The sequence below is a fragment of the Lineus longissimus genome, chromosome 9, assembly GCF_910592395.1.
Source record: "Lineus longissimus chromosome 9, tnLinLong1.2, whole genome shotgun sequence".
NCBI lineage: Eukaryota > Metazoa > Nemertea > Pilidiophora > Heteronemertea > Lineidae > Lineus > Lineus longissimus.
Window position 1 is genome coordinate 14,132,858 of NC_088316.1, and position 20,975 is coordinate 14,153,832.

Genomic DNA, 20,975 nt, shown 5'->3' on the forward strand with positions numbered 1-20,975 from the left:
GAAGTTTAATTGTTGCAAAATGCTACTTTTATTCCGACATTACATGTAAAACATTTACAAATACAATCTGACATACAGACAAAATGACTTAATTTATGATGATTTGGCATGAAGAGATACATGTTACAAGTAACACAGGGAGTAATAAGTTAAATTCTTTGCCAGCTCATCTAAATTGGGATTATCCATACTAACCAAAGTTGTACTACCAAGAAATGTAGCCATTTCTGCCTCTCAATTTGATGTCGGAATTGGGTTTGATTGTTTACCGTCGGTAAGCCCCCTTATCACAAGATAATGGGTATGATACCATGCAAACTTCATATAAAATGATAAGGAGGCTACATGAACAACCTGGTTATCCCCATTTAAATGTGCCAGCAGAGTAATGTGAATAAATATCAATATATTTGTTCATTCTAGTTTAACACAAAGTTATCTTAATAGCCAATACTTTGGCTTAGTGTACAACTGACTGAGAGAAGATACTTTTAAAAAAATCTCAGTACAGACAATGGTTTTTTTAAGTGATTAAGAATATCTCAACACAGGCCCGGCCTGTCTAACTCAACTTAATCAAAGTATCTATAATGACATGAGAAAAGGACTATTGTGTTCACATACCAGAGAGTATTAACAGGAACATGTGACTGAAAATGATCATTAACTGATTGAAAGAATGGAGTTCAATTGTTCAAAATCTTAATTGCTGACAACATCCATTGGCTTAACAATGCTGGAGATATTTCTGACTTAAGTAGCCTAATCCAAGCACACAGAAAGCTGTGTATTCACAGGCTGTTCTTTTGTGAACTTGTGGTGGTTGTTTCTATTGTCTCCATGGCATGCCCCCCCCCCCCCCCGGCACAACCAATAGGAAGAGCCAATAAGCAAGACAAAGGCTCACTTGTTTTAAGAGAAACACAGCAATGATTAGGATTATCTGATGTGCCTTCCCATTTTGAATGTCGGGTCACATAGGCCTACTATTCAAGAAACATGAAGTAGGAGTTACATTTTCACTGCCCATGAGAATTGACTGAAGGACATTTGGATGACAGGATAAGGACACTTTAAGGTCACAGTACTTAATCATCACCTGGGTGACAAAGTACTGACCCACTCAAATATAAAGGTCACATGCACTATGAGCAGCTTTGAGGTACTAGCTTGTATGTCATATTGCTTAGCAGTAGAAACGACAGTACTGGTAGTAAATCTTAATCAAGTACCAATGTGGATAAAAGTACAATGTATTGATTTATCTTTGCGAAACCACAGATGCCCATCTTGTACCAGTACATTTTTCTACCATGATTACCGAGGAAACATTTTCCTGGGGCCCTATCGGCTGATCCTCATGTCTCTATTTGGATGGATTTACATACAGAATAGCATTGGTTCTAACCACAAGCAGTCCAGTTGATATCAAAAAACTTAAGAGTTCGCGGCAAAGCAGTCACAGTCAATGGCCGGCTTTGATTGAAATTGTGCATCTTAAAAAGTAAATCAGCTCAAAAGAATGTAAATTTAAAGACATCACCCCGCAACAATTAAATCTTAGGACAACAAATTTGTCTTTACGCAACAATTATCAATGATACAATTAGACATTTACAGTATAAGCATTTAGCATTTACAAATTACAGCAGTGCAAGTGTAAGCTTTATGGACAGCAAAAACATTTCTTAAAACCATTTATAGCATCATTCAAATTAAAGAGTATTTTGATACTCAGTATTCACAGGAACTGGAGAGGCATTGAATAGCTCGAGAAATGTTCACTTTAAGAGTTTGAGAACTCACCACAAGTGATTGCCAATTCAAAACCAATATGAACATGATTACACCAAAAGCTCAACATTTCAAGCTCAGTAATATTTCCACACAAAAGACATCAATGTTATATATTACCAATTTTTTACAATCTTATTATTATGTAACAACAAATGATAATAATAATGGGTCTTTCAAACGTTCAGCCCAGGCTTTGATCAATACGATTAATTCCAGAAGGTCAACAATAAAAAATATACAACTATTTTATTGAATACAGGAACACACAAAAAGGTATCATAGCTGCTATCAGTAATTTTGGTTTCATGAACATTGATACTTGGTTGTGAGGAAAGATGTAAACAAGCACTCAACATCATTGGCCCCTGCATTCTACCAGTTGATCCAAGCTGGCCAGAGACACTGCCGTGCCACTTATTTAAAACACATTGCGAATTGTTTTAGAGATTTCAGTTTGTGTTTGTTCGGAATGAACAGTTTATCTATAACAATAAGCCAACTGCCCCCACCTGTGGAGGCATTATGATTATTGCTGTGATTGCTTGAAATGCTCTTTACCCTTGCGTCAAATTTTGAGGGGTCCCAGGGGATGGCAACTATGTAGGAACCATGGGGTAAGTGACCACAGGGATCAGTTTCCACGCTTCTATGAAGGACTGCTAAAACTAAATAGCTATGCTGAAGTCACCACGCATGCCATTAGTCTCTCTGTAGAAGAAGAGCATCCTTAACAATAGCAATCCATGAATATAACCATCAATGTTTGTGTCCTAGTGAAAGTCACTTAGAATACCTCATCTACCTCTTGATCTCCATTACAAACGGCTTGGCTGTGCTTCGGTGGCTGGAAATAGCGTGATGCTTTGTCCAAGGCAGTAATCTGGAAAACAAGCTCACGAAATTAAGTTTGTGATCAATCGAAGAAAGAATCGGTATAATAATATGTTTTTATGGAGACTCTCAAATGAAACCCACCCACTGAGGTCAGAAGGGACCAGCAAATTTGGCTTGGAATGTAAATCAAGTCACTACACACATACACGGAATGAGAAACTCTACCGCAGAAGAAGAAGAAGAAGCTGTGCTTGACCCACCACCACATGACATGCCAAGTGTTCTTCCAGTCATCAGTCAACTCGGAGCAATATCAGCTTGTACTTACAGCAATCACATTAACACTGGGGTCTCCCTTCTTCTTCCGGTTGAAGTGCAGACCTATCTCCTTGGAGATTGTCACGTGGAGGTCATTGTCCTTGGCCGTGTCGTCCTGGAAATGATTGTAAAAACCATTAAAGCAGGAGAAGGTGCCAAAATGACTTAGATGGAGACAATGTCACATCAACAGCACCATGATACTCACAGTGACCCACGGATGGGCTAACACCTGTTCAGCAGAGTAACGTGTCTCAACACTGACATCAAGAACAGGAAGTGCCAAAATGACATAAGTTGAGACAATGTCACAACCAACAGCACCATGATACTCACAGCGACCCACGGATGGGCTAACACCTGTTCAGCAGAGTACCATGTCTCAACACTGACATCAAGAACAGGAAGTGCCAAAATGACATAAGTTGAGACAATATCACAACCAACAGCACCATGATACTCACAGCGACCCACGGATGGGCTAACACCTGTTCAGCAGAGTACCATGTCTCAACACTGACATCAAGAACGGGAAGTGCCAAAATGACATAAGTTGAGACAATATCACAACCGACAGATCCATGATACTCGCAGCGACCCACGGATGGGCTAACACCTGTTCAGCAGAGTACCATGTCTCAACACTGACATCAAGAACAGGAAGTGCCAAAATGACATAAGTTGAGACAATATCCCAACCAACAGATCCATGATACTCACAGCGACCCACGGATGGGCTAACACCTGTTCAGCAGAGTAACGTGTCTGGGGATTGACGTCTAGCATGTGAGAGATGAGGTCTTTGGCCGAGTCCGAGATGTCGTCCCAGAAGGGCGACAGGAATTCGTAGTGACCGGACATGATTTTGTCAAAGAGTTCATCATTGTTGTTTGTAGCACTGAAATACAATAATCGATATTGTTAAATGATGTTGATGAACTTGATTTGGAAAGACTGCAATTTGTAGGATATCTCAGTGGAGTTAACAGAAATCTCATGAGGTGAAGAGAATTAACGGAAGAGCCAAAAATCTTACCTGACAAAAGGTGGGAATCCACAAAGCAGAATGTATGTAATGACACCAACAGCCCAGATGTCAACCTTCAAGCCATATCTGTAATTATAAGACATGAAAGACGTTGAATTTGGTTCATAGAAATACAGGTGGATATCATAAAGATACATAGGATGATCGTCATCATGGGGACCCAAGTTGGGTATAAGGTAGTGTAAAGATGCAGCCAGTTATTGAGCCTTGCTTCAGCATGGGGGGGAAGGTGGTTAGCAAAGATTTTCATGAGAACCTTTTGAGGAGTATCGAGCATTACAAAACATTTCAAGTGTGGAGCAAATCCATTAAGTTGATCTCATCAAAAAATTCTGCAGAAAGTCTACTATTGAGACCATGAGGTATTTTGGGAGGATCTGAGACAAGATTCCAAGATTAAAGAACAAAACAACTAAGTTCTGATGATGATTGGAACTTACCCTTCTTCCTCAAGAATTTCAGGGGCAACGTACGTGGGTGTTCCACAGACGATGCGTAGAGGCCCATCAACGACAGTAGCGAGGCCAAAGTCTCCTAGCTTTAACGATTTCGTTCCGTCGTCATATTCACAGATCTGGAGAGAAAAAATTCAACTTTAGTACGTATACATGGAGATGAAACTGGTCTTGTGCCGATAGTATGCTTCTGATTCAAAATCTGGGCTAAAGTTGATGGAAAACATATCACAAATACAATACACATACAACAGCAGTGATGTACAGACCCCAATGGATGTTCTAGTGGTCAAAGCATCAGTCTCATGACTGGAAGGTCAAAGGTTCCAGGTAGCTCGTTCCAATGCAGCTGGTTGGTCAACCACTAGCTAGTTGAATATAGGGTACAAACTGCCTTCTAACCAGGCATCCGGCAGAGAGGAGTCTGGCACTGAGTAAAGAGCGTAGGTCACATCAGCCAATTCTGGCTGGCCCTTTCACTTCTGGCAGCAAAATAGCAAACTTTATACTCACCAATAAGTTCTCTGGTTTGATATCTCGGTGGACGATGTTCAAGGAATGGAGATATTTGAGAGCAGACGCCAGGTTGTGTAGCATGTTGACGGCATCGCGCTCTGTGTACTTGGTCGAGGTGGATATGGCATCAAAAAGGTCACCTCCCTAGAGGAGATGGAACAAAGAATTTGAAATTGACAAAAGCTCGGCTAAAACAGAAACTCGTTACCTTTCACTCATTTCATCACTCCATAGTACGCATTTACGCAATTGGAAGTTTTCAAATTCAATTTCAAATTTCAAATTTTAAACGAACAGTGTAGGCCTTTAAGATTTGAAGATCACATACCTTCAGAAACTCCATGACGAGATAGAGTTCAGTATTTGTCTCAAAGTCTTCCACCAGGGTGACGATGTTTGGGTGTTGCATCCGACGAAGGATGTTCACCTCATTCTCAATCATGTGTTCCTGGAATTTAAAGTAAAAGGCATGACGTTTATGTCCTTGTTCTAAAGACAAAATTGACTGCCACAATATATCTGTGAGGACTACAGAATAAATCTATATCAGCATTGATTGGAATATGTTTCATTTCATAGGAAATCTGAGAAACTCCTATTAGTTATTAGTCTTTTGATAGCAATAACAGATTTTGTTGATAGCAGTTAATAATATGATTGTCTCAGATTTCTCAGAAACTCATATCACTTCAAATATTTCCCATTGAAATTACAATATTAGGTGGTTTCCAAAATACCCTATCCCTGAAAAGCCTTTCCAAACAATGATACGTTGAGTGATATTCTTTTGACCATACTAGTCCTCAAAGATGTATTATAGGCATTTATAACAAAACTAGCATGTGCTCTTGCAATACTAATTTGCCATGAGAAAGGAGCAGTGCTTGTGAGTGCCAACTACCATGACAACGAGAACGTGTGCAAATATCAACAAAAATAAATTCCAACTCTATGGTCAGACAAACCTAAATCTGATCAGACTACAACTTGGTCAACTCACTTTACTGACAATAAAACTTTACTCCTTCACCTACAAGACTAACACAACGGTACATGTACAAGTAAATGATTAAGTAGAAAAAAGCTGTCGAGCATCAAGTATCAATCATTTTGGCCCTGTCCCTTTGAAACATATATTCAATTCAACATCAGTGCGCAAAAAAACTGAATCCAAAAGCCACCAGCAAATGAGGAAAAGTAAGTCGCCAAATTAACACTTCTCACGAATCCACTCGTTCCAAAATACGCATTGTTTACCTTTTCAAACTGTGACTATGGGTCCAAGTTTAGTGATGTTAAAAAGAAGGGGAACGACAAAATATCAGTAGGCTGTGCGACACTTAAATTAACAACATAAACCTTGGAGAGTGATATCAACTTTAAAGGCACAGTCCATCTTCAACAAATTCCATTGGTATGCCTTTTTTCGAGTCGATATCACTCCATAAGGACTATGCTACAATAATACAATTATCAAATGTTTAATACAATATAATTTATCACACACAAAACATGGATTTCTGTCTAGTTACATCAGGCCCAACAAACACAGTATTTCATCTAGAGCGCAAACCGGCGATTTCAGACACTGCAACCTGCGTCAGAGCCTTGACAGCATGACTAGTGATTGGCGGCCGCATTCCAACCACAATTGTATTGTTGTTATGGTGCCGTCGCAGCGACTAAAATCGTCCATTTGTGCAATGCCTAACATAGAAAACATTGAACTTATACAAGACATTAGAATAACACAACATGTAAAAATGCACCCGCCCTTTGAAATACAAAACGGTTGACTAAAATGACTGAGTGCTATTAATAGTCAGAGGCGTTAAACCCTCCCATCCTATCCTCAGATGGCACAGCACCACTTGCCAGTGGCAGCAAATCTATCGTAAAAGAACGCTTCATTTACGATACCACATACCTTACCAAACTGCAGTGACCCCTGATCAACATCTAGCCAAGCGATTACCAGTGTTACATGCAGACGAGAGATATTTTGGTCGCATATAGCAGCATTTTCAATGGCAGGTCAGAGCAATTAAAATCGCAGGTTTGCACGGTTCTTTGGACCGAACACTCTTGTTGATCTCAACTTCATGTACATGAACTTCAAAATACTCGTCCCATCTTTCCAGCAAACACCGGTGCTTCGTCAGATACCAACCTTTCCTTTACACCGTGTCTTGTCGATCATTTTCAAGGCAAATTTCTTGTTTGTCTTTTTCTCGATGCAGCTTTTCACGATAGCGAAGTTTCCTTCACCGATCAGTTGGCCGATCTCATATTTCTCTGCAAGGTTACTAGGTGGCGTGGCACTATGTATGGGGGACCCTGTAAAGATAAAATTCGTTTTATCAAAATGCAGCACCTATAATATAAACAGACTTTTCTTCATCTTTTACGTTCTCTCGAAGGCAGGATAATGCATATCACTTGTGTTTCCAGCATGGAATTAATAAATTTTGGCTAATTCTCGCAGAAGACTACTCTTAAACTGTTCATAACTTTGTGTGTAGGAAACCATTGTCGCCAAAAAAGACAATATTTTATACTTACTTGTATTTCCGTTCATGTGACTAAATCCATTGGCCTTGCTTCTCACCTGCAACATGGAATATTAGTCATCTTGAGAACTCAAACGAAAGAAAATGGCCATCTTAGCCAGTGAAACCAACAAACATTTTATTATCATAGCCCATGGTCCCTTCACTACATATTTGTTGAATGCATACAAAGAAAGGGTTAATCATATAAACTTTTTATCAAGTCAGTATTCATTGCCAAATGCAGAGACAAACACAAATCAATATGATGAGTTAATCCATCCCAGTCGAAGCTATATCACTCCACAAGTCAATTCCAGACTCTCTGAGGAATACTTCTAACAAGTTTGCATGAATCATGCCAGATGCTTTAAAAACTTCTCAAATATTTATGTATAATTCATTGGTTTTTCCTGTGCAGCACGGTGAATAATGAAGTCACCATCATTTGGTTTAGTGCTGGTAGGTCTCCACCAGTGAGAAGTCCAGAGTCCTTTCAAATACTTACAGGTGACTTGGGGTTTGGGGTCGACAGTTTCGGTTTTCGTCTGAACATGGGTGAGTTTGGTGCACTTCGTGTTAAATCTATCGAAGCTGTAAGTAGAGAAACAAGGGAGAGGAGTTTATTACAGCCAGGTTCGGAAACTACCAGTGAGAGGACAGGAGAACAGATTCTTGGTAAAAATGCAAGTTTGAGGGAGTGAAAGTTGGCGGCCACCGCTTATACCACACCAAGCACACCAATACAAGCATTAACCACAAAGGAAGCCTAATCTGCAAAAGATGCAAAAAAGACTGTAGCTCAATCATGCAAACCAGAGAGAGGGTAACCTTTTTCGGGACACCATGTAGGATGACCCAAAAAGGTGATCTGTATTTGGGGAGAGAAATTTCGGATAGAGGTTCTTTCAGTAAATGACAATTGAAATGGGAACTGGTCTGTCTTACAATGGAACAGCAGACAGCTATCTACCATACCCCCCCCCCCCCCCCCAAAGTTTTCAGATGAATGTGAAAACAAAAGCATCGGGTACAATAGTGCAATGATAATCCTGTTAGTCATCTGAGAAAACTGAAATCAGTTTTTATTCACCAAGGCCTGGAGTTAATTCAAATGGTTGAAGTCATCAATGATGCATGAGAACATGCTGTTAGTGACGCATGCAAGGATATTTTCAAGCTGTTACTGCCATTATATTTAAATCAAAGATAGTCTGACTTATCACCACAAAAAATGATACACCTGCAAGTGGTAAATTTGCCAATTTGCCAGTTTGTTTGAGAGGTTTGGGAGGGGGTTGCCTGAAGTTTATGATGCAAGTCAATGTCACCAAATAAAACTGGATCAACATGCCCAAGGCAATGCCACACAAATAAATGTTGGTTCACAGTATTCTTGAAAGCAGAGTACTTTGGACTTTGCGCAGTGCATGTAACTTTTGGACAGTGTATGATGAAAGAATGAGATGGTGGAAAGGGAAAAGAAAGAAAAGAAATGTGTTTGAAAGATGTAAATAAATGATATGTATAAAGGATACCTGATCAAATTGCAATATAGTGAGAAAAAAATCTGTCTTCATATGCATGGTTGAAATTATTGTCGCATCAACTTTGAAATTTACTGCAAAAAAGTATGTATTAGTTGTAAGATTGATTAGTAAAATACTCCATATACCTAAATCATGAAAAAAACAGGCAATTCACTTACTTGGAAACATTTTGTTTCTAGATGGCCCGGGGGATTTAGGGACAACAAATGGTTTCAATTTTGTTCCTGCAAAGCACACAACATCAAATAAGTTGAATCAAAATGGTCGACGATTTGATAAAAAATATAAGTCGATGTCATCCCACGATAGTAAATTAAGGTCAGTGGCGGATTAGGCACACATATTTCATCGTAGCGCAATGAATTTTTAGGGGACCTAAAGAAATATGATAAACTTCTTTTCAGCCCTCAGATGACCAGAAAATGCATATTTGGCACTAAAATTTCCAGAGCAATCACACATTTGATCCTATCTCGGTGGGGCTGCACTTCCCCATTTTCCAAATTTCTTGATCTGCCACTGGGAGTGGGAGTGAAATATTTCAATACCAGTAAAAAAGAAGGATGTATCCAGCACGTGTCTTGGTGGTACATTAAAAGCCACCACCACCACCATTCATAATTTCCCCTCTTGATTCTACTCTTCCGGACAATACCTGCAGATCATGTCCAGAGACAAAATCTGCTGTCAAAAATGCAGTCACTTGGGATTGAAACTCAAGCGACATTAGCCTACATCGTTTTTAGTATGTAAAGCCTTCTTCTACACAGTTCCAATTTGTACAGACATTCTATTATCAATCATTTGGGTTAAGTATACTCAAAGGGGGAAAAGTGTTGCAGCTCTAACTTGATATTGCAGACTCCAATTGTAACAGATCTTCTTAAATTAGTTGTCGATAATGTTGAATTAATTGCTAATGTTATCAAAAAAATTATTATTGATATATCTTAAGACCCCATTACAATATCATCTCTGAGAGATATGAGCGTATGACAGGTCAGGCACTATTGTGAAAAAAGTGTCATCAAAACCAATTTCATCCAGCATGCCTCTTGAGTCTGAATCGACCCCCCCCCATGTCCTCTGAATGATTATACCATAGCAATTGTCAATGATGCAAGAGATATGTTAGTGTGTCTCATAAATGTGCATATATCTTCATGGCTTTAACAAGTCGATATATCATTTCAGTCAAAAATTACGAAATGCATCTTGATGGCTTACTGAAGTAGTGCATTATGGGAATTACTCATCCACTCCAAACACTAAACGCACCATTAAAAACAGTAAACATTCATAAAGGCACTGAGTAATTTCATCAGCATACTTCTATAGTTTGCTTCAAAAGATGAGAAAATGAAAATGAGGGCGTTTGTAGTTGGAGTGAAGTTTTGAATGGATTAAAACGGTGAGACATTACGTAAAAATAAGAGCAATATGGAATTTTTTTCAGTTCTCTTGGAGCAAACTATAGTATGAAGCAATATGGGTTCAATAGATGGTTTATGTGAATCAGTAAAGGTAATCAGAATTCCATTCACACAGAATCGAAAACTCCACTGAGCATATCAAACTGTCCCTGAATGTCCTAAAGCAAAATGATTCTTCAACTGTGGAGCGGCAATAAAGTATCATGACTTCAAAACATGACACCAAGTCATTTCCTTTTGGCATCTGGCAATTTAGGGAGTCTAACTTCACCCGCATAATAAAGTCATCGATGACACTTTTCTCATAATTCATATAAAGTGGTCATTTCATGCCTTGGTTCAATATGTCGCCAAGTCTAATCGAGTGTCTTTGCGCAATCCTTGGATGAGGACTGCGTCTGAGTCACCGATTAAGGAGAACTGTTTGTAGTGGGGGCAAGAAGACCTTAGCAAACAGTGACCATCTGTGATGAGAGGGGCCAAGGGGTTAGAACATGGCCGTGGTGAATTTGACTGGCACATATTATCTGTTTAGTGCTTGTTATACAGGATGACTGACCTATTCTGATATCATGGCATGGTTCACCAAATTTCTTACGTCCCGGGATCATGTTAAGTATCCACACCCATGGGAAGCCATGACAAATGGAAATATAAATCAAATTCCTATTAACCAGTGATATAGTGGCAAATATTACTCAAAGATTTGTCCAATCGACCTTGAATTAGGCGCCAGAAGACATTACAATGTATCAAAGATAAAAATACTCAAATAACTGAGATTTCGGGCCATTATTGTTAGAGTTTTGACTCTGTCCTTACGCAAAATTTGGATTGCAGAATGAAGGGGTTTAAAGTAATCCTGGTTATTTGGAAAAGATAGTCTGAAGAGAACTATGTCTGTCTGAAGTTTCCGCCGAGCAAGTTGCTTCAAGTCGTCAGCAGAAATCATCAGCATACTGGCGATTTTTAGGATAGCCTTAGGATAGCCTAAAAATGCATTGACTTCTTACCTTCATTCAAGCTTCTCGTTGATGATGACAATGCTCTCCTGACTGACTTTGGCGACCTTGACCCCAAGGTCACTCGCTCCTTTGGCTTGCCAAGGCGATAGGCACCAACAAATTTCAGCTCTGAAATCATAAAAATGTGAAAACGAATAGAAGTATTATCGATATTAAGAGATGATTTGTCAGTAGTCATTTGGCTAAAACCTTCTGAATGTGAAATTTTGTCTACATTGCCTCTACCCATAAGCATAATCAGGCCGGTCCTCATGAACCTATGCGAAGGATGCATGTTTGATGTCTCTTGCCGTTGCCAGATAAAGTGCACACAACTGGGGTTTCTTGTGGGTAGCAAGATGCTGACAAGCATTCTGAAAACTGTAGTCTGTGTCCAAGGCAACCCACAACTCTCCTATAATACTGTTTCACCTATCTGGCTCTGCTTCAGGTCTTGGAGAAAAAAACATCGTGCAGCATCTGATAATAATCAGAGGTTTTTTTTGCTGTAGCATGAGATCATATCCATTTTGAAAATCTGTTGGTCACGACAGGTGATCGCCTGTTGGGATGTTTTTGTGGTTTTGTAGAAAAACATGATTGTTTGAATACCAAATGGTACACAAACTGCTAAAGGCTCTTTCTTTAGAAGAATGCAATAAGGCTTAACAAAGGTGAAGAACAATAGAATAACAAGAATTTCTTGTGCCACGAATCAGTCTTAAAATACTCGAAAGGCATCACCAGGGTTGCATTTCTGCCCTAGCTCACACAGGAAGGCACAACTTCTGTCCCTTGGTGCAACAAAGAGCTGCCCGATGGACAGTTCTGAGAGGATATTCCTGGAAGGCTTGTTGGCCATCTGTCAACACGATTATCCAATTACCATTGACTTTCCTACAAATGTGAAAGGCAATGCCAAAAGAAAGTGTAGCATGAGACATAACTCTTACCAAGCAAAGAGAAGGTGATATCGTTTTGTAAGAACTTTCTTTATTCTGCCGAGGATCAATCAGGTTTTGTGTGGTCACAAATACCCAGTGATCAGCCAGGAGACAGATATCAGAGATGACACAGAGTTTGATTGGATCTGTATCAGTATCTGCTAAAGTTTTTAGCAAGCAACCATTTCATTTCTGTTCGTGCTGTCAACATGGAATTGTGACATCACAAAGCTTCTAGCTTGTGTGTTACGATGCTATACTTATGTGTGGCTCATCGCAGTTATTCTGATAGCCAACAATGAATGCATAAACAATGGTAATAAATGTTGACACAATCTGAATATCAATTTCGACTGAGTTACGACATAAGAAACTGCATCACAACAGGAACTGTGTTAAGAGTACATCATTGGCCAATTTGATCCCTATTTTCCCGACGGGAGTGATGTGCGATAGAGATAATTCAGTTAGATGGCATGAGACATGGTTGCAACGATCAGGAATGTCCTTCAGGCAGCTAGCTGACTCATGTTGCCTTCGTAGAAATATTGTCATCAGGATTTCATGGTTGCACTTGATCGTCGATGTTTGGTGACTAACACCTACATCTACATCACAGTTGCCCAACAGTGATATTGCAACACTCGCAAATTGAGGCAAATCTTTCCTAATTTTGCCTTATCTGAAAAAAATTCGAAAAATTCATCTTTTAAGAGGTTGTTAACCTAAGGTGACTAGCATCATTACCGCACAATGCTTACTTCCCTTAGGGATTTCTGAGAGTCTATAGCCAATATTTATCGAAATTTTCTCTTATATCCGATTACCTGAGAAAAAAGAAAACTTTCACGTTGTTACCACAGCAACTGATACCTTGGGGCATACCAAACTTCAAACTGTGCTAATTTCTGACAATCTTTTTGTGATAACCTCTCCAGCAACTAATTTCGAATCCCCAATTTTGCTTTTTTTGTTTAATCTGTGGATGAATAGGACTAAAATCGCTTTGCCTGGGGTATTCCTATTCATCAGTCGAACTGCTATGTTCATTTTTATCCAATACTGCTTGGTAACTTGTTCTAGCTAGGTCTAAAGGAAGTCTTATAAGAAACCTGTCGACCTCAAACCTCATATGCCTGAAGGCAGGTAGGTGTTGCCAGTGGACGAAACAAGCTGAAAGGTCTTTGGGGATGTCTCATTCATTTTACAGTGGTGAAATGTCCAATCAACCTCAGAACACTTTCTCAGAATCTTCTCACCCACAAACCCAATACACATGAAGGCAGCAGATAACATGTTCCCAGTAGATGAAAAGAGCTGAAATTGCTTTCGAGTTGGCAATGTATCATTTATCATTTACTATTCAGAGACAGGCAATGATCCGACGGCAAAGCCACACAGATTATTCCGTTTGAATGATAAACGTTTCGCTCCGAATTCAGGACAAGATTGGCGCGATGTTAGGACCAGTAACCATGGAAATGGTAGTGCTACCATGGAAATGGTGAGCTTGGGACCAGATGACTGTGTTATCAGTTTAGATTCCCGCGCCTCAGAGTCGGGAATCAACTTGTTGCATTAAGATGGATGCCAACTCTCCTCGGACTGATGCTGTGTTTCTTTTTGAAGGGTAGTAGGTTGACTGGATTGTTCAGCTCTTGTCAGGACCAGTCCTTTCTAGGCTCCATGTCAATGGAATCATCATAGACCAAAGTGGATTCATCTTGAAGTTCAAATGGAAGACAGAAATATAGAATGTCAACCAGCAGGAATCATCATTAACTGCTTAGGAATACTGTATGGAAAAGAGAGAAGAGTCCATATCCAGGGGGTGTTATAAATGCATTACCATAAATTTGCAAAGTGAGATCCCATAATGCAACTGCACCAGACAACAAAGGAATAGAATCAATTCAACACACATCTCAAAGTCAACTCTACAAACTTGAAATGGATTTCACTTCAACTTGCTGAATCAATCCGTACAATAATGTCCTGCACTGTACACAAATGCATGTCTTGTTAAACGTCGGTTTAGGCTACTCTATCAGACTTATCGATCGAGGCTGACCCATTATCCTCGGATTCAACATCATGAGTGCTAAAGCCGGGTCCTTCACGCCGTCGGCGAATTAACGAGGCGGCCGCACACGTCCACTCTTAGACCACTTGATAGCTCAAAGCTTCGGGGAGTTCAGATATCTCATGTTGTTTGAATACAGTTTGGGCCAGTAATCGTCAAAGCCAGATCCTTCAGGTCACTGATGGATAAACGAGGCCTCGCATGTCCACTCTAGATCACTTGATACCTCAGAGCCTGGGGAAATTTAAACACTGTGTGTTTAGCCAAATCCATGTGTTGGATACAGAACATTTGGTAGTCAGCTCATTAATTGAGATATCAGATGATATTTCAACATTCTGTGACTGCTTCTCTTGCTACTTTGGCTGCGTCAGGGAAATTGTCTTCAAAACCTACATGTCCATTCGTCGGAAAAATCTTGATGAGCACTCCACTGATATTATTTTGACCTATTTCATTTTCTCAGCAAGCATGGCCCGTAGCCCATGAAGGGTTAACCTGACAGTATCATCAGGTGTAAACGCGCAAACGCAACTTCAATTACGGGTGGATCCAGGATGAAAATCTCATCAAGGTTTTTATCAGAAGATGTCAACTCGAAGATGAATCCACCTCCAGGTAATTCCTTCTAGAAGACAGGATTTCAGAAAAACATACAAGAATAAGACACTACGAACAGATTGCCGCCCAGGGCGTCGGTATAGCAACCTTTCCAATCAGAGGTGGATTCAGCCCACCGAGGAAGAAATTCAAAGGAATAGGCAACAGGTGATTCTGATGACGAACTTCTAAAACAGAATGATTTTTAGCAACCAAAGGCAATTTGATACAAGACCTGAGACCATCATTTGCTCAATACAACTTTTATTTCGTGCATTTTTTCAATCGAAACTTCCACAGGTCATTCAAAGAATCTTGTACCCAATAGGTCACCTTCAGTGTTTGGGGAGGAAAATCCAAGCATGGATCTCATCGAACGTTTTTATCAACTGCTGTCATCTCTGAATAGGTAAATCCTTCAAGATGACAGAACCTCAGAAAAACACCCGGGAATAGCGAGCTAGCAAGCCAACCATGCCTACAGATTGTTGCCCAGGGCATCGGCAGCTAATCAAAGGCGATTTTTCGACCAAGGAATATCAAAGAGCTGTGGAACAGGTGATTAGGATGAGGAACATCACAAGTTAATGATTAATTAGGTGAAATATTAGATAAAAGATGATTACACCACTGGGTTATTTTAGCTTTAGAATCCCAACTGCATAAAGATCCAGACTAAGAATTATTTATCATTGAAGCAACAAGTCTCTGTTTGATCAAGACAAGTTTGAGAGTTACCAAGGTAACCACATTGATTTAGGAGAAGCAATTCCAACTCGGAACCTCTCCACTTTCAACCTCATTCCTAGGTCAAATGAGCCATGTCAATCACATCCGCAGAAAGTACATTTTCCATCCCTGGCGTCAAGGTTTGTCATACTTTCATCAGTTGTGCAATTAACATCCCCGGCAGAATAAACAAGGGTGTCTGCATGATTCCAATTGCTGATGCTGAAGCAGACGTTTGCACAAAATCAGCAAATTCTACAAGCTTCTTCAAACAAGATGGCAGAAGTCGGAAGCACAGAGAAACATATATACTTCGATGAAAAGGGAGTTTTCAATCAGCAGACATCGCATCCCATGATGGTCAAGAAAGGCACTGTGATATAGGTACATAGCAAATGTTTCTCAAGCAAAATCTGATAGATTCTGATGACAGAGGAACTATTGTTTGCAAGCTTTTCAGTCAGATCTCAGGAAGTTCTATCATGACTGAATATTGATATTCTCTCCCTTCCAATTTCATCTCAGGAAGTCCTATAATGGCAAGAATTTTCACGAAGACTTGGAGGTATTGGAATAACAAGTGTGTGTTCTGATCAAGCCAACATGAGTCAAGCAATAAATAGCTCTAAGCCCAAACATTTGACAGCGTGCAAAAATTCCAAAAGAGTTATAGCCTATACAGTTCTAGAGATAGCAAGCTTGCATGCACCAATAACTAATGACACTTTCCGACCATGACAAATGAGTCGATCGTATTAGTCACCGGTTTAAGTGCTCTCAGTATACATTTGCCTCAGCTTCAGCCTGTTGAGTAACTCAGAGATGTTCCGCAGATATCGACCCATGTTTTTGAGAAGAGATAGCTGTCGGAAGCAACAGGCTGTTGGGGAGAATGATTCAAAGCAGACAAAAAAATAACTTTGGAGTTTGAGCTGGTACAGTTATTTTGTCTAGAGAGATGAATCAAGACTTCAAAAAAAGTTTTTGAATGAAAGCTTGACCTTTGACGGGGTACTGCCTTTCAGACTGAGGGCACAAATGCACAAGGGCATCGTCCTAGTCTGATCTGGGACCAACTACCTTGTCACTTCTGTGTTCTTCCCTCTGTCCACACCCCACAGCAGAGTTATCAAAGTCACACACAAACTTAACAAGAAGCCAAGCCATTTCCCATAACATGATAAATCACCACCCTTTGACAGTAACAGCAGAGGAATTTCTAAATTAAAAGCTGCTCACTTCATCACTGGAGGGTGAACTAACGATATTTCATGTTATATAGATTAGAAATTTTAATATTCTGATGAGAATGTCTCATTGAACTGAGATCCCACTGCAATATTAATCACGCTCATTTGATTAACATGTCGTGGGTCTCATGATTAGATTGTACACTTCATGAGATTGAGAACAGGGAGGATTCCTCTGACAAGGGGGACTATTGGCAGGAACTCCTAAACTAACTACAAACCTTGGCCAGGGTTTCAAGCAAAATGGCAATATCTTGCTCAAATGTCTCTGGGCAGCTCTCTTAGCATAGCTTTAATACCTTGGTTAATATTCTCAATGAAGATTTCTCAAAATCCCTAGCTACCATTGCCAAAGTTCTCTAATATTCAGAGCCGAGTAAAAAGTATTCTGAAAATGAAGAGAACTCACAAAATCCTTATTTTTTCATCTATACACTGCCAATCCGCATCGTTTCGTACGATTTCTGTTTCCATGGCGTCCAAGAAGGAGATTATGTGAAGAGAGAGAGCGCCTTTTAAGATGTCATTAGCAGCCATTTCCCCAGCTGTGTATTTTGTCCTATTCACAGCAATACTGAGCATGTATCCAGCGGGGATACAGTAATGAATTCTAGGCAGACGATTTATCTTATTTTTTTCTGAGCATCTTGGCAGTGTTGCTTCATCAAAGGAGCAAGTCTTTGACCTAACCATTTGTGCTGCACTTGGCTGTGTTATTCTCCAGGGAGTATCCCTCCACTAAGGTGGGATAAGCATTTACCTGTGCCACTACAGTTAGGTGCTAATTTGGTTTACTGGCCTAGTGACTGCATCTTCCGCCAGAAGGAAGCAATGAAGCTGGAATCAAGAAAAGTTCTTACCGTTATCGTCCAAGTCAAAGTCATCCATGACTTGTTTTTCACATCCATAAGCCACAAAGATACTCTCTTCGCCAAAGAAGTCATTCAGATTGGCAACCTGAAAAGATGAAAAGGCAAATTGCCATTACCAGATGAAATAATTGCGAAAAGAACTATGGTTTCTGAAAAGCCATATATCACAGACCTTATTTCTTTCATTGCAGGGTATATATTGGCAGTACCATCAACCTCACTTGATGTACCATGTGAAGTACATTATAATGGTTACACGATACCACACTTAGTTGACACTAAGAGCATTGGTTAAGCCTACCTAAGGATAATCTAGTGTTATGACAACAAATTTTGGGGAAGGATGTAAAAATACTCAGAGCCCCTGACTCCAACGTCAAGAAATTCTAATTCTGTCTCAATTAAGGTCCACAGCCATTCCAGCATTAGTTGCACCATGACATATTAACACCTCACACCCATATTCATAAACCAGGTGTGTTCAACGCACATCATTGTCACCAACATACGAAATGTGCCGACTCAGCGATATACCAGACAGAGGTGAATTAAGCTATAATAGAGGAGGCTGGCTTGTCTGTCGCCATGGTAACCGTTTGGTAGGTTTAACAATATTGGTGCAATTGGTTGACAATATCTGTGGGTCACAGGAGGCATTGATCGCATCAAGAACAAAGGGATCAAAGGGGATTCCAGTCAAAAACGTGAGCAAAGAGGATTTCGACATCAGGTACTTGCACAGCAGTATGCACACACATTCTTCTCATTCATATTGCTTGAGATATGCTTCTTTTGCCTGTCTGGCTAATCAAACCAAAAACAAAATGACATGCACACTGATTAAACTTGTGACCAACTGATTAGGAAGCCAAAGACATCAAATAGCCATCAAACATGTTGAAAGAGCAACAAACGATCTTACAGGAAGTTTTCCTTAGAAGTCAAATTACCCATCAATTCTTGCTACCGCATGTGCGAATTACAAATCAATGTCCGCCGCATCAAATACACGTAAATCCGGTCCGAGTTAGCATGTTGCGACAGATTTCCCGAGGTAATAATCATGAGTCATCAGTTTATCATCAGATGCGGCAAAAAGGACATAACAATAATTGCCACTGGATGTAAACTGTTGCTAACCGCTAAGAGTGCATTCAGTCGATTATTAAATTAACGGGGATGGCATGAGCAGTAAGGATGAAGGGACAAAAGGATGGTGGATGGTTCCAGTTTATTGATAGCGTCACAAGTGCATAGTTTTTCAACATATATATTAAGATGGCACTGAAGCACCATCTTGTAACAACAAGAAATATTCAAAGTCTGAATGTCGAGTTGGAGAGTACGAAGCATATATGTTTGATATTTCAATGACTTCAATGAGATACTCAAAACTGATGAAAATCTAAGTGTCTCAATTTCAAACCACCTTCAATCACACTAGATATATCTAAAGAATTTCATTTCCCGTTTATAGCCACAGGCAAAGTAATTTGAGTATAACCTATTGACTAGAAAAAATCAGATCACCTTAATCAAAGGCTGGGCACATGGAGTTTTATTGAGCTACAAATACCAATAACATGTCAACAAATAAATATAACAAGCATTAGCCGATAATTACTAGCAAATGTTATGAATTAAAAATAAACCAAGCCTTTTAGTAATTAATCGTAATGCTATGGAAATATATATATTCCTTTCATAAAATAAGCTGATATCATATAATGATGACGGTGTTCACACAATAAAAGTTCAAACATTGACATCAAAGGAGAAATGCAATAAAATATATGAAAAGTTTCATGTAAGCTAAGACTAAAGTTTATAAGAAGCTTGACAGTAGTTCATTCAAAGGTTCATAACCTCCCCAACCCACCCTCGACCCCCAGAGGTCTGATGAAGCCTATAGCTATGACACTCCTTTAAGAAATTATCCATTTTAAAAAGTTCAGTTGGTCAGCGGGAGTGTTTCCTTTGTAGCGCAGGCTTTTAGCACTAACCTTTAAAAAATAATCAGATTTTAAACAATGAAAATATTTGTTAACTTTTATGCGCGAGTTTTGATTGTTTGGCCACAAGGAAGCTAACTTTATGCAACAGTTTTGAAGCCAGATCTAAGGATTATGCTATTTACTAAATATATGCTAAAGCTAAGGCATAAACAAAGACTTATGTTGGTTGCTAAATATATGAGCTGCTATTAATTCTTCAGAATGCTTCTGGAATTTTTTAGATTGATTTGCCAAGTGAATTTATTAGGAAAAAGGAAAAGATTTGATAATGCAGGACAAGGAGATTGGTGAAGATTTTCAAACCAATCTCATTAGCTTGTCATTATAGCAATAAGTCAATTAGACTTGTCATTATTCAATTAGTCAATTAGGCTTGGTTTCATTGAACCAATAGCCAGTGCTCAAACACAGTCACATCAAACCATTAATCAGAACACAAGTTCGATCAAAGACACTTCTGGTTAACCGGATATCAAAGAGAGTGAAATAAAATCAATTATCATTAAGAAAAATCAAACTGATACAAAAGGTGTAGAGCTATTTGAGAATAGAATCGATAGTGATACTATGTCAATAACGATATAACCAGATTTTTACATGATTTTGGAAATGTTAGCGCTGCAATAAATTGAAAAGATCGGGAAGGACAACAGGCTGGATTTATTGCTGGCCAACACTAAAGAGTCCCTTTATAATGAGTGATTTTTAGATGCATCAGAGAAAGTACACAGACATTCTACCAAATGCTTGATATTTGGATTGAAGACCTCCCACCCAACACCACCGCCACCCTGCCACCACCACCACTGCCACCACCACCACCATACATGCAGAGTTATTGCCAATAAGTTAAATGTATTTCCCTGGTGAAAGCGACACTCATGGGCTCTAGGCCACTCATCACAGGCGCTTTCGTTTCAACATCAATATTTCGCTAGCACCTGAACAAACTCATATCGAACACTTGAGATCTAATGA

General features: G+C 39.5%; 1 protein-coding gene across 1 annotated transcript in view; it reads right to left on the reverse strand.

Annotated features, from left to right (window-relative positions):
* LOC135493422 (serine/threonine-protein kinase DCLK2-like) overlaps positions 1–20,975 on the reverse strand; it is a 29,148-nt gene continuing 8,173 nt past the window's right edge. The window contains exons 3-14 of the mRNA XM_064780760.1: positions 17,971–18,067; positions 11,514–11,633; positions 8,026–8,111; positions 7,531–7,576; positions 7,139–7,305; positions 5,297–5,416; positions 4,966–5,112; positions 4,438–4,571; positions 3,986–4,063; positions 3,670–3,847; positions 2,960–3,064; positions 1–2,677 (exon numbers count right to left, since the gene is read on the reverse strand). Coding sequence (XP_064636830.1) covers positions 2,582–2,677; positions 2,960–3,064; positions 3,670–3,847; positions 3,986–4,063; positions 4,438–4,571; positions 4,966–5,112; positions 5,297–5,416; positions 7,139–7,305; positions 7,531–7,576; positions 8,026–8,111; positions 11,514–11,633; positions 17,971–18,067 — 1,374 coding nt within the window. The 3' untranslated portion in view covers positions 1–2,581. The remainder of the gene's footprint in view (positions 2,678–2,959; positions 3,065–3,669; positions 3,848–3,985; positions 4,064–4,437; positions 4,572–4,965; positions 5,113–5,296; positions 5,417–7,138; positions 7,306–7,530; positions 7,577–8,025; positions 8,112–11,513; positions 11,634–17,970; positions 18,068–20,975) is intronic.